The 15,320-nt window shown below is 40.6% G+C and overlaps 1 protein-coding gene across 1 annotated transcript in view; it reads left to right on the forward strand.

Annotated features, from left to right (window-relative positions):
• spam1 (sperm adhesion molecule 1) overlaps positions 1 to 12,843 on the forward strand; it is a 15,201-nt gene extending 2,358 nt beyond the window's left edge. Inside the window, exons 2-3 of the mRNA XM_037683040.1 lie at positions 3,269 to 3,358; positions 12,481 to 12,843. Of these exons, the coding sequence (XP_037538968.1) occupies positions 3,269 to 3,358; positions 12,481 to 12,810 (420 nt within the window). The 3' untranslated portion in view covers positions 12,811 to 12,843. The remainder of the gene's footprint in view (positions 1 to 3,268; positions 3,359 to 12,480) is intronic.
• Positions 12,844 to 15,320: the final 2,477 nt, after the last annotated feature.

Genomic DNA, 15,320 nt, shown 5'->3' on the forward strand with positions numbered 1-15,320 from the left:
TATATATATATATATATATATATATATATATATATATATATACATACATATACATATACATATGTGTATATACATGGTGTATTTGGCTCTGTAAGCTCCTGCTAGCGTTAGCTTAGCATGGCTGCTGCTTCTCTCCCTGCTTCCTCTGTTTTCAGAGCGGGCGACATAGAATCTTATCTGAAACTTCTGACTAACGCTGAGGCTAAATACAGTAAGATTGTTATTCACGTTGGCGGTAATGACACCCGGTTATGCCAATCGGAGGTCACTAAAATTAATGTTGCTTCGGTGTGTGACTTTGCTAAAACCATGTGGGACTAGGTAGTTTTCTCCGGCCCCCTCCCCAACCTGACCAGCGATGACATGTTTAGTCGTATGTCGTGGTTTAACCGCTGGGTGTCCAGGTGGTGTTCTGACAACGATGTGGGCTACATAGATAACTGGAGTTCTTTCTGGGGAAAACCTGGTCTGATGTGGAGAGATGGCATCCATCCCACTTTGGACTGAGCCGCTCTTCTTTCTAGAAATATGGCTGATTTTGTTTATCCCCCAAATTATTGACGACCCAGGGTCCAGTCCAGGAAGCAGAGGTGTAGTCCTCCACACCTCTCTGCTGCTTCTCCTCTGTTACCCACCCACACCCACATTGAAACAGTGTCAACTCGCCCACAGCTCAAATTAAATAAACCAAAAATCAACTCTAAAAATATAAACCATAAAAATCTTATTAAAATAAATACAGTTACTTTACCAGAGCAAAATCATAAAATCATTAAATGTGGATTATTGAACATCAGATCTCTTTCCTCTAAATCCCTGTTAGTTAATGAACTGATAACTGATCATCATATTGATTTATTCTGTCTGACAGAAACTTGGCTACAACAGGAGGATTTTTTTTGGTATAAATGAATCTACTCCTGTTAATTATTTAAATTTTCATGTTCCTAGAACAACTGGCCGAGGTGGAGGAGTAGCTTCTATTTTTCAGTCAGGATTATTGATTAATGCCAAACCAGTTATTAGTTATGATTCTTTTGAATCGCTGTCCCTCAGTCTTTCTCATCCAAAATGGAAATCAGAAAAGCCACTTTTACTAGTTGTTATATATCGTCCACCAGGCGCTTACTCAGTTTTTGTCTGAATTCTCAGAATTATTAACTGACTTACTATTAAATACTGATAAAATCATCATAATAGGTGATTTCAATATTCATGTGGATGTTGAAAGTGATAGCTTAAGCATAGCCTTTAATAATTTAATAGACTCATTTGGTTTTACCCAAAACGTCCGCACATCTACTCATTCTTATCATCACACTCTTGATTTAGTTCTGACCTATGGTGTAGAGATTAAGGACTTGGTAATAGTTACTCAAAATCCTATTCTGTCCGACCATTTTTTAACAACCTTTGAGTTTACATTAAATGACTACACAGTCACTGAGAGTAACTTTAATCTCAGCAGGTGCTTATCAGAAAATCCTGTAACCAAATTTAAACAGTCTCTTCCATCAATGTTTTCCTCTGTCTTGCAGAGTAATGCATCAGAGAACAGAGACTTAGATCATCTAGTTGATCATCTTACAACTTCAATGCAAACTTCACTTGATAAAATTGTTCCACTGAAAAAGAAAGTAATCAATCAGAGGAAACTGGCTCCATGGTTCAATTCTGACACGTACTTTAAAGCAGCATCTAGAAACCAGGAGAGAAAATGGCGCTCTACTAATGTTGAAGAATTGTATTTAACTTGGAAAGATAGTCTGCTAACATATAAAAAAGCTCTCCGTAAAGCTAGAACTTTATATTACTCATCTTTAATAGAGGAGAGGTTTCTGTTTAGTACTATTGCTAGACTAATTAAAAGTCCCATTTCTGTTGAACCATGTATCCCTACAACTATAAGTAGCGATGACTTCATGAGATTCTTTATAAATAAAATTATTTCAATTAGAGAGAAAATTCAAACCATCCTTCCTTCTACTATCTCTAGTCCCCTGTCAAATGAAGCAACTTTAAAAATGTCACTAGAGCCTGATTTATGTTTGGACAGTTTTTGTCCTGTTGAGCTCTGAATTGTCAAAAATAATAACCTCATCCAAACCATCCACATGCCTGCTAGATCCCATCCACATGCCTGCTAGATCCCATCCCAACCAGACTGTTTAAAGAGGTGTTCCCCCTAATTAATGTCCACATTTTGGATCTACTTAATTTGTTTTTAATGGATGGTTATGTACCACAGCGCTTTAAGGTTGCTGTAATTAAACTTTTACTTAAGAAGTCTGCAGTCCAGATCTTTCACCTATAGAGAACATTTGGCACATCATAAAGAGGAAGGTGCGACAAAGAAGGCCCAAGACGATTGAACAGTTAGAGGCCTGTATTAGACATGAATGGGAGAGCATTCCTATTTCTAAACTTGAGAAACTGGTCTCCTCTGTCCCCAGACGTCTGTTGAGTGTTGTAAGAAGAAGGGGGGATGCCACACAGTGGTAAAAATGGACTTGTCCCAACTTTTTTGGGATTTGTTGACGCCATGAAATTTGGAAACAACAGATTTTTCCCTTAAAATGATACATTCTCTCAGTTTAAACTTTTGATCTGTGATTTGTGTTCTATTCTGAATAAAATATTAGATGTTGGCACCTCCACATCATTGCATTCAGTTTTTATTCGCAGTTTGTTTAGTGTCCCAACTTTTTTGTAATCCGGTTTGTATGTACAGACATATACATATATATATATATATATACATACAGTATATATATATATACACACACACACATGTGTGTGTGTGTGTGAGTGTAAACTGAACACCCCTATCATTTGAGGAGACCACACTTTCTAGTTTTTATATAGCTCAAAATTATAATTTCCTTAAATGATTGGGGTGGACTAAGATTAATCGATGGTGGCCACAAGCACCACGCCCCCCCCCCCCCCACACACACACACACACAGTGTAGCTCCTACCCGCTTCAGTATGTTGCACACAAAAAAGAAAGAAAATTTAGGTTTACTTCATTCTGTGTTCAGTTCCAGTACAGAAAAACACTCATCTCTAAAACTACAAACATTCATTGTTCAGCTCCCTCATTGACGGGAACATCTGTTTATTAACACAAGAAATAATTGAAGTCACAAGCCTTTTTGAGAAAAATGTATTTGGGATTTGCTAGATAGCTGTGAGAGATAAATCATGTATAGTTTATTTAATATTCGTCATGGGAGAATCTTTACTATGTGGTTCTTGCTCTTTCAGACAGATCTTGTGAATACTGTTGGAGAATCTGCAGCCTTGGGAGCATCTGGAGTCATTATGTGGGGAGGAAGTAAAGATTATAACAACAAGGTAACTGCAACATTAGAAATTCATTGGTTCGGAGTCAGAACAAATAATTTGTCAGATAAAATATACTCATACAATGTTCACATGTAAGCATAAAGATGATAAGGTTCCTGTATATTGTCAGTATAGGTTGTTGTTGTTGTTTTTTAAGCAGAAGGAATATGAAAATCAACAAATTAATCTAATAATGTGTCACTCACTTTTCCTTCAGCTGTAAGAAGTCTCTTAGAGAGTAAAAACTGGAACTCAAACGACGAGGCTTTAATCAGCAAATATTTAAATGACTTTATCTCTGTTTTTAGGAAGAGCTGAGAGCTGAGACATTGTGGCTTTCTTATCTCCACTGACACAAGTTTGACAAGTTACTTCAGCTTTGAATGACTGCTTTGCTTCCTGTATTACCATAACTCTTATGATGTTAAAGGAATTAATATTTGTCAAATTGAAGTTAGAGAAAAGATTACAGACGTTTGGTCAAAGGCTCCTATGAAATATATTCCATGGCCTGCAGACATTAATCAGAATGTTTGTCAGCTGACCAACATTCAAGCATCTGAAGGAAAAATAGTTTTTATTTTGAACAAGATATGATGAAAAAAATTATTTTTAAAGACTAGGTGTGAAAAATGGTACTATAGCACAAAGAGGATTAAAAAGCTTGCAAAATCCAAGAAAAGTGCGCAAATACATCATAAAAATTTGCAGTAGACTACAGTGGACACAGGAAAAGTACGTGGGCTACTGAAAAAAAATAAAAAATAACAAAGATACGAAAACTGCTGCGGGAGAGTTTGAAATTAGATTAAAAGTGGCAATGAATAATTTTTATTTTTTGCAGAGTTTTACATAGAGAAGATGTCAGTTTAGTATTTTAGGGAGTGGAAATGTTCTGGACTTTGGTATGGCATGGAGACAGGCCTTCGCCTTATAATCTAGCTGTTTTTTGTTACTTTTTTAAGCCATCTTATTTGTAAAAAAAAATCTGTATGCCTTTTTATAACTGTCTAGTGTTGTCGTTGGTGTCCACTGTTGTCATCATTAGGCTCAAGCAGTGAAGCACTGAGATGCAAAGGCCTATTGTGATCACTCTGTTCAGGCCCGAGCTGCAATTATTTCGGCCAAATGAATTGGAGTTTTGGGGGCCTTAGCATATCCCAAAAGTCACCAAATTTGGCAGACGCATCAGGACTGGTGAAAAATTACGTATTTTAAGGACGTGGCAAAAATCGCAACAGAAACGGCTCAAGAGCGCCACCTAGAAATGTTCAAAATACCCTCCGCATTAACCTTAGTTTGTCATAGAAACATGAAATTTGGTACACTTGTCCAATTCCCCAAGATGCACAGAAAACCCTCTGGCACCAATGTTGTACGATAAACAGGAAGTTGGCCATTTTGGAATGCCAGCCAATTTTCACACCTATTTGTTTACAGCCTCCGCATTTGAACAAACTCCTCCTAGGGATTTCACTCAATTGGTTTCAAGCTTGGCCATTTTGGTCAAAAAGGCATGGGGAATGCAAAGTTATTCAAACGGTTCATTTCGGAGCATGCTGAAGGGGCGGGCGGGGCCATACCTCAAAGTTTGACATCTTGCCATGTAAAACGAAACGCTAATAGCTCCTACAAGAAAACTGTCTGAGACATCAAACCTTCAGTGATTGATCCACATCCAGTCCCCTGCAAGACTGAATGGTCAAATCATGACATCACTTAAGCCATGCCCCCTGACAACAGGAAATATAAAGTTTTACGTTGAATGATCCCTATCTGACCCCTGTTACCTGATCAGCATGATAGTGTGTCCAGTGACCTAAGACATGTTGGAGTAACTTGCTTTCCAACATTGACAGTTTTGGGTGGAACATGTGGGCGGAGCGGCGTGGCGAAGTAAGACGTAACTCTGTCGCCATACATTTGGCTCTAAATTTCACAGTTTTGAACCGAGGTGCACCAAAATCAGTATGATCTATCATTATCCACCCCTTGAACAGGAAGCCATGATAAATGGCCAATAGCCTCCACAGCGCCCCCTAGAATAGTTTAAAACCTCAGCCCCAAGCCATTTTTTGAACGATAATTCTGAAACTCTGTGAATGTCTGTATCTTCAAAGGACCTATGAAAAAGTCTCTTGGAGCCCTGGTCCAAAACCAACATGAAGTCGGCCATTTCAGGTCAAACGGTCATTTTTGGGCATTTGTAATTGTGAATTTTAACAAACTCCTCCTAGGAATTTTGAAGGATTGCCTTCAAACTTGGTTAATATGCCCTTAAGACATTGGAGAGTAAAAGTTATCTAAAGCTTGCGTTTTTGTTTATGTTAAAGGGGGTGGCAAGCCCTCAAAGTTTTGCTTCATGCCATAAATTTCCAAACACTATAACTTTCACATTGAAAGACCGAAATGCACACAACTTGGCATGACTCATCCCTGTTGGATGCCCGACAATCCACTGTGGTCATATTTTGACGTCATCAAAGCCCCACCTCCTCGGAACAGGAAGTCTCTTTTTTTTTTTACTTGGAATGCGCCCTTTGACATCATTGACCTAATCAGGATGATCCTGTCTTAGAAGACAGATAATATGGTCTGACTTGATTTAAAGCGCAAACCGTTTTGGCTTGAGGATGTGGGCGTGACGGCGTGACGAATTAACAAGTGACGCAGTTGCAACATGTTTGCCTTTAACTTGCACAGATTTCACCCGACGTGCACCAAAATCACTATGATCGATAATTATCCGCCCCTTGAACAGGTATCCATGATAAGTGGCCAATAGTCTCCACAGCGCCACCTACATTATTCCTAAAATTATAGCTCAGTGATACATCATCTGATCTGGACCAGATTCATTGTGCATCATCAGTGAGGACTTTTAGACACATTGATATTGTGGTTTAATATATGACTCTAGTGCACCCCCTAGATTATTCCAACAGTTATAGCTCAAGGATACATCATCCTATTCTCAATAGATTTTTGGTGCGTCATCTATGAGCTTTTCTAGACACATTGGTACAGTGGTTTAACATTTGACTCAAGTGCGTCCTCTAGATTATTCAAACTGTTATATCTCACTGATATATTATCTGATCTGCACCAGATTTTTTGTGTGTGATCAGGAAGCACTTCTATATACATTTGTGTTGTTATTTAACATTTGACTCCAGTGCGCCCCCTACATTATTGCAACAATTATATCTCAGCGAATTATCATCCAATGTACCAGATTTATGGTGCGTGATCAGTGAGCACTTATAAACACATTGGTATTGTTCTTCAACATGTGACTCAAGTGTGCTCCCTACATTTTTCCAACAGTTATATCTCTGTGATACGTCATCCGATCGGAACCAGATTTTTTATGCAGAATCAGTGAGCACGTCTAGACACATTGATATTGTGGTTTAACATATGACTAAAGTGCACCCCCTAGATTATTTAATCAGTTATATCTCAGTGATATATCATCCAATTGGGAGTGGTGGCGCAGAGGTTAGAGAAGGTGGGCCTGTGATCGGAAGATCGCCGGTTCAAGCCCCGGTACCGACAACATCAAAAATGTGGGTGGGGTAGGTGAAGCACCCACACCTGCCTCCACCCTCATTCGCCCCACTCTGGGCCCATGAGCAAGGTCCTTAACCCCCACCATCTGCTCCTCCGGGTGTCTTAGAAAGTAGCTCTCTGCTCCACACAGAGGGCTGTGGTAGCTCGGTGGTCTGTGGTTGCGTCAGGAAAGGCATCTAGCGTAAAAATAACTGCCAAGTCTTCGTGCGACTTAGTTTGCTGTGGAGACCCCTAATGCAGGGAGCAGCCGAAAGAAGAAAAAATAAATAAATAAAAATCTCAGTGATATATCATCCGATCTACGACAGATTTTGGGGACGTCATTAGTGAGCACTTCTAGACATAATGGTATTGTTGTTTAACGTTTGACTCCTGTGCACCCCCTACATTATTTCAAGAGTTATATCTCAGTGATACATCATACGATCTGAACCAGATTTTTGGTACGTCATTAGTGAGCACTTCTAAACACACTGGTATTGTTGTTTAACGTTTGAATCCACTGCGTCCCCTAGATTATTCAAAAACTTATATCTCAGTGATACATAATCCAATCTGAACCTGAGTTTTTGTGCTTCATCAGTGAACACTTGTAGACACATTGATATTGTTGATTCATGACATCAATTAAGCTACTCAACTACTCAGAGAAAAACTGTTGATTATTGGATGACACTTCCAACTTCGCACTGTATAAGATATTAGACTGAAACTTTGTTTGCTATCTGTTGATTACCACACATGACATGTTGAAAAGCATAAAGGAAGTGCTTGTCAAACATTCGCCACAAAACAGGAAGTCATCCATAACTTCTGTCTGGAAGGTCAGATTTCGCCTATACTTGTAAGACCTGCAGCTGGACAAGTAACGACATGGACGGAAGGCGATGTCAAAGATTCGCGAAATGCGCTCTGTGGGGAATGCATGCGGGATTGGCACGAGAGCGTTTGCAATGGCAACTGGGTGGACTAGCTGGAGCTCCCGCGGTCACCGTAAGGCCGGAGCGGCGCTTTGCTGCGAGGGCCTCCAATGCTGCATGCAGCTTTAATTCTTTGTTGAAATTAGGTCTCTCTTGTAAATGAGTCCTTGGGGCTCAATAGGATTTACCTGTCTAAATAAAGGTTAAATGAATGGCATGGAGACCTTTGGTCTGGGCTATTCCACCTTAGACACAATTGGGCCACTTCTAAAAATGAACTGGAAGTTTGAGGACCACAAGCAATAATTGTTGCCCACCGCCAAAAGCAACAGGGTACAATAATGTTTTCATTATTGAGCTACATGCTCCTTCGAGGAGCAGGAGAGGAGCCTCTAGGCTGGGGGTGCGGGGGGGGGGGGGGGGGGTTAGGGGGGAGGACAGATCAGATAGTCACATTTACGCACAGAGGTGCTGCACAGAGTGAGTCCTTGTCTCCTCCTCTCCAAATATTATCCCTCCTCAGCGGCCGCACACTGAAAAACACCCCCTTCCCTCCTCTCAGACCCCCGTAACAGAAATGATCATTTATTCAACAGAATAAATAAGCTCCCTGTGGACAGTACACGTTACGCACGAAATGTCTCCAATTTCTACCCAGCGTGCGCACAAATCAGCAGGTGTCTGAACTCCTGCTACATTTCAGACATAATAAATTTTTAAAAAGCTTACTGTAAAAAAATAAATTAAATATACAAAGAGAGAAATGTTTGATGCGTTATTCACATTTTACGTAATGTTTCAAATCAATGGCGCTAATATGTCAAAATAACAACAGCGATAAAAATGTCAAAGATACAGTCCAATTTACTTTAATAAAAAATGGATGGATGAATGGCTGAATGGATGGATGGACAGACAGATTGATTGATAGATTGTCCTTAGTTGGACAACAGAGAATTGAAGCCTTCAGGTTGTTCAAACAGTGCCAGAAGACTGGAGCAGAAGCAGAGAAGAGTTCAGCTCAGAACTATAAAGTGAGGGGAGGGAGGACGGGGGTTAGGACAACTGAGCTGTTCCTCTCCAAAATAGTAATTTTATTAAGTGTATATAAATGTAGGTAAATGCTGATGTATAACAACCTGTTAAAATACACCAAAATGCAGGAAATGGCATCTATTATTCAAAATTTTCTGTGAGAAGGCACAAGGACCCCCCCCACCCCCACCCCCACACACACACACACACACACACCCTCCACCACCACCACTTTTCCGGCATCAATCAGTTTACAAATTAAGCCCTGGTTGTCCCCCTTCATGAACAGCAGCTGGAAAGGCTGCAAATGCAGATATTAGAATGGTGCTACAAGCTAACACAGCACTGCAACGTTTTAGGCCCTATTTACAGGGTGGGGGAAAACATAGGTGTTTTTCAGATGTTAATTCAAGGAAAACATCTGAGTTGACATGGACTCCCACTGAATCCACTGTAGTTACCATGCCGGGTCATTAGTTGGCACTGTGAATTTTGTACATTCACCTAATACGCATACGTGCTGCTTCAGCCCGCTCCCTGTAAGGACTTTCCTCTGGGCTAAAAGCTCAGCTAACAAGAACTTAACAACAAGTCAAAGCTGGATTTTGGATAAGAGTCGACAGATTTGATGCCAAGCGGGAACCCTTCATCTAACAGCTCCACACTGGTAACTGAGTGGACCAGAACCGACGATGATGATGTCGGACTTTCTGCTCCGTGATAATCAGTAGCCGATTTGCAGCAGGTAAATCAACATTCTTAGTAATGTTTGCTTGTGTTTACTTGGGTTACACAACAACTAACCGAGTTTTTGTTTTTATTTTTTCCTGCAAGGATAAGATGTCCTCCCACCAGAGATGGACAGGTGCCGAAAGAACCTCGGCCCAGGTGCAGTGCAGGAGGACGTCAAAGAGAAAGAGATGTTGGATGAACTGTTTATTTAAAATTCCCCTCGGTTCTTTTTTCCAATCCATCCAGTGTTTTAAGCTGCATTAATCAAACGAGTGAGAGCCTGAACGAGCCACATAAACAACATATCGCCAGTATCCAGGATGGCAACAGAGAGGAAGAGTCCAGTTCATTAATGTAGTTTACAGTTCGGCTAACGTGTTTTTAATAGTGTTCAGTTTAATTATCAGCGTTTGTAAGACATACAGTTTGTAGTGTTGAATAAATAAAGAAAAAGTAAACCTGATGTCTTCATTTTCAACTTTATTAACACGCAACACCTTTTGTATCGTTTAAATCACAAAACTACATAAAGTCCAGATAGCTTAATTTAGCTCAGATAGCTTCATTACATCTCCCACCACTAACATAAATACTGTTGATTATTGTTAAATTGTTATTATTTAGCACATTTATTATTATGTTATATTATGTTATAGTCCAGCGCGACACATGAAATATATGCCTGCCTCAACAGGCTCGTTCAGCAATTTTAAACTGGATCCGACTGGCGTCTCTTCCCAACACAGATGTTGGTCACAGCACCTACATTCTGGCATAGATTATTACGGGACTCAAAATATATTTCATCAGTTGTAGCACAGAAAGCAGTATGTTATACTCTGCCGCCATTGTTGTTGATAGAAATATGCCGTTGGTCCACGCGTGTGTGTGAAATATACGCTTGTTGTGTGCATGTGTTTTAACACCTCTGCGGAAGATGTTTATATTATCAGCAGGAGGCCTCCCAAAAACCTCCACTCTGAGGCCCTATGTACACGGACACGATGGGGGGAAACAGGTTTTTTCGGATGTTAATTAGAGGAAAAGATCCGCGTTGACACGGACAAATTTTGTGTTTACATGCATTCGGAGGAATCCGCCCTCCCGAATCAGCTGTAGTCACCATGTCAGGTCATTAGATGACGCTGTGAATTTTGTACCTTTACCTAATGCGCATGCGTGCTGCCTTGGCCCGCTCCTTTCCTCCGGACTAAAAGCTCAGCTAACAACTTAATAACAAGTTAAAGCTGGATTTTGGATAAGAGTCGACAGATTTGACGCCAAGCGGGACCGCTTCATCTAACAGCTCAACACCGGTCACTGAGTGGACCAGAACCGAGTCGATGATGTCGGACTTTACTCCGTAATAATCAGTAGCTGATTTACAGCAGGTAAATCAACGTTCTTAATAATGTTTGCTTGTGTTTTCGATCACACAACAACCAACCGAGTTTTTATTTTTCCTGAAAGAAGAAGAAGCTGTCCTTCCACCAGGCGGACCGGTTCTGAATGAGGCTCGGCCCAGGTGCAGTGCAGGAGGACGTCGAAGAGAGAGATGTTGGATGAACTATTTATTTCAAATTCTCCTCAGTTCTTTTATTCATTCCATTCAATGTTTTAAGCTGCATTAATCAAAGGAGTGACTTCCTGAACGAGCCAGATGGACAACGTGGGACATCCAGGATGAAAACAGAGAAGAGTCCAGTTCATTAATGCAGTTTACAGTTAACGTGTTTTTAATAGTGTGTTCAGTTTAATTATCAGTGTTTGTGTGACATACAGTTTGTGGTGTTGAATAAATAAATAAAAAATTAAACCTGATGTCTTCATTTTCAACTTTAGTAACACACAATATGTTTAGCATGATTTAAAATTTGAATTACATAATGTCCAGTTAGCTTCATTTAGCTCAGAGCTTCATTATATCTCTCACACTAACATAAATACTGTTTATTATTATTAAACTTATTATTTAGCACATCTAGTATGTTATAGTGCAGCGCGACGTGTGCGCGTGCCTCGTTCTATAAACAACGACATTAGAACTGGATCTGACTGTCTCTTCCAACACAGATGTTGGTCACAGCACCTGGAATATGACGTAGATTAACTACGAGATTAAAAATATATTTCATCAGTCGTAGTTCAGAAAGCAGTGTGTCCGCCGCCATGTTGATAGAAATATGCCGTCTGTCCGACCGCGCGTGCATGAGCGCATGTGGTTTAACACAAAGTCTCAGCGGGAGATGTTTACATTATCAGCGGGGGGTCAGCAAAAAACCTCCACTCTGGAAGGTGGGTTCAGAAACCTCAGGATTCAAAGAGGGGGGCCACTGGTGTCATGTAAATGATCAGGAGATCCGCAGAGAGAAAGCTGCGGATGCACTCAAAATATGCGCCGTGTAAACGGCCCCTGAGAGACGGGTTGAGAAATCTCCAGATTCAAAGAGGGGAGGCTACTGGTTTGTGTAAATGAACAGCAGAACCGCAGAGAGAGAGGTGCGGTTTCACTCAAAATACATGCCTTGTAAACGACCTCTAAGTGGAAACTAAAATTTACTACAGGCAATTGTAAATTTTCAGCAGGTTGGATTGATGACCCAAAATATATAACTTTAAATTCATATTCTAACTAGGAAAAAGTGAGATGCAAACTTTGCATGAAATCCTTTGGCATGGCTAACGTGTGTTGTGGCTATAATCAGCCCATTCAAGGACAGAAGCATTGTTGTCTTGCTACAGAGCCCTCCACACCTAATGTTACAACACAACCGAATGCGGAACCAAGACAGACCACAACAACAAGATGTCATGATAGATTGTTAATATCAAGATGTACACACTGACCTCACAACCTCTGCTCATCTCCAGGCTACCTGCCAATCTCTGTCTGAGTTCCTGACCTCCACCTTCAACCCTTACATCGCCAACGTGACGGCTGCTGCCATGCTCTGCAGTGAGGTCTTATGCCAGGGAAATGGCCGCTGTGTGAGGAAGAACTACAACTCTTCAAACTATCTACACCTGAACCCCATCTACTTCCACATTCTTCGGGCTGGTGGGAAGTACGTAGCTGTCGGTCTGCCGTCCGCCAGTGATCTGAAAGCCTGGGCTGAGAACTTCACCTGTCAGTGCTACGCTGGGTGGCGCTGCTCCCCCAAGTTGCAGCAACCAACCAGCATTAAAGTTATCACTGTTTAATCTGTGAAGGAAGTAAAACTCTCTTAAATCTGATTTATATCATGTATTCATTAATTAGACTAAATTGATATAAACAAAATGTGTTTGTTCAAACAATAAAGTTAGATATCAGGCAAAACTAATAAACAGTAAATACTTTTGTGGAGTTTTTTTCTCTTCTGCCATAGGAAAAACAGCATAGAAAACAACAGAAAAATAATTTGGTAAAGAAAATTTTGAAATTTTGAACAACGAATGGAAGACTGATTAAAATTCAGGAAACTGTGATTGCTGCAAGACTTCCAAAGACATGAAAAAATACTTTTGCATGTTGCATTTATCACATCTGTTTAACACGCAGAAAGTCCTAGGTACAATCTTTAGTGGAGCCAACCAGGGCCAATGTTTTCCAAAGGTTAGTCAAAAAACTTTTGTTGGTCCAAGAAAACTTAGTTTTGACATGCAGTTCCTTTTCCTTGTCCTCTGGCCATACTGCCAGGCAAGTTGTACAACTCTATCTACCTTAAGTCTGGTTCAGTTTCAAAGTCTTCTACACTACAAATGAAATTGTGAGGTAGTACAATTGTTGATATTACAAGTTTTACTTATAGAAAACGCTTTGAAATTCTATGAGTGGGACTATACACAATATATCTCAACCAGCCGGTCAAAGAAGATGGCCGCTTGTCCTGAGCCTGGTTCTCCTGGAGGTTTCTTCCTGTTAAAAGGGAGTTTTTCTTTCCACTGTTGCCACTGTGCTTGCTCAGGATGCGAGACTGCAACGAAGCCAAGATTCATCTTGTCTGCTGGATTCCTTAGATAGAGAACTTTACTAATTGGCTTTTATGTTTGTGAATGTTTCTGTAAAGTGCTCTGAGAGAACTTTGTTGTGATTTGGCGCTATATAAATAAACTGAATTGAATTGAATATAAAAAGCAACAATACACATCAGGCAAACAGCTTCTTTTGTACACACACACACGCACGCACGCACGCACGCACGCACGCACGCACGCACGCACACACACACACACACACACACACACACACACACACACACGACTGGAAGACTGACCAAAATTGTTTCTTGGAATATCTTGCAAAAAAATCTGAAACTCTAGACCAGTGCCGGCCCAAGCCTCTATAGCCTCTTATCCACAAGTCCTATTAGGGCCAGTTCTGTGGTTTATCCACAGTGCCTCCAGTGGGGGAATCACTCGGTTTTTGGGACTTGCTTCTCTGGGGTCACAGGTCTGGTTCTTGTTGGACCTAAATGTGATGTCAGTGCACTGTCGGTCACTGATTGGTCAGGGGTAGGAGTCACTGGATCTTTCAGAAACTTTTCAAAACACTGATCCACCATTTGCAATTTCTTGGACTGGAGTAGTGCCTGGATCTATTTTAAAGATTTTAAAAACAATAATGACAACACTGTGGTCTAATGCTGAAGTGCTGGCATTGTTTTTGTGCTTGCTGGCCGACGACAAAATTCAGAGCGAGCTAGATGGAGCTCCGCCGGTCTACCCGGGTCCTCTCCACTGCAGCGCGTCATCTCCTTGAGCTAAAATTTATCTGTGGAAGTAAGTAAAAAGCGATATTTACTGTTACGTTTTTTGAGTTGAACACTGCATAAATGGTGAAAGTCTGTTTTCTTCGAGAGATAAATAGTAGAAAAGCTAGCTGGCCGTAGTTAGCGTGTAGCTTTGTGTAACTTCTCATCACAATATGCTACCGGTAGATATCGCAGGGATATGAATTTTATGTCATATCAAGTCAAGTCAAGTCAACTTTATTTGTAGAGCACATTTAAAACAGGACCTGTTATCAAAGTGCTTAACAACAACAACAATCAATGAGCAAATTAAAGAGAAAAATATATAAACATACATATACAAAACACTAATAATAATAACTGAAGAATTAATAAAAAGCATTTAAAACATAGGATCACAGATTAAAAAACACTAGATCAATTTACACTGTATGAAATGTCTGAGAGAACAAATGTGTTTTAAGCAAAGATTTGAAGTGAGGAATGGAGGTGGCCTGCCTGATGTTGGGGGGCAGGTTGTTCCAGAGTTTGGGGCCCATGACTGAAAAAGCCCGATCTCCTCTGAGCTTCAGTCTTGTTTTTGGAACAGCCAAAAGCAGCTGATAGGATGATCTCAGGGCCCGAGAGGGAACGTAAGGTTCCAGAAGCTCAGAGAGGTAAAGGGGTGCAAGGCCATTTAAGCACTTGAAGGTCAGCAGAAGAATTTTAAAAACAATCCTCGTATGAACAGGGAGCCAGTGAAGGGAGGACAAAACTGGTGTAATATGCTCAGACCTACGAGTTCCAGTTAAAAGCCGAGCAGCAGCATTCTGGATGAGCTGAAGACGTGAGATGGAGGCCTGGCTGATCCCAGCATACAGTGCGTTGCAATAGTCCAATCGGGTCGTGACAAATTGTTTTGTCTGTACAGCACTTCGGTTGGCCTTGTTGCTGTTTTAAGTGCTTTATAAATAAAGTGGTATGGTAAAACCATCCCGA

Source organism: Nematolebias whitei, chromosome 10, assembly GCF_014905685.2.
Source record: "Nematolebias whitei isolate Nwh7 chromosome 10, NemWhi1, whole genome shotgun sequence".
NCBI classification, from domain to species: domain Eukaryota; kingdom Metazoa; phylum Chordata; class Actinopteri; order Cyprinodontiformes; family Rivulidae; genus Nematolebias; species Nematolebias whitei.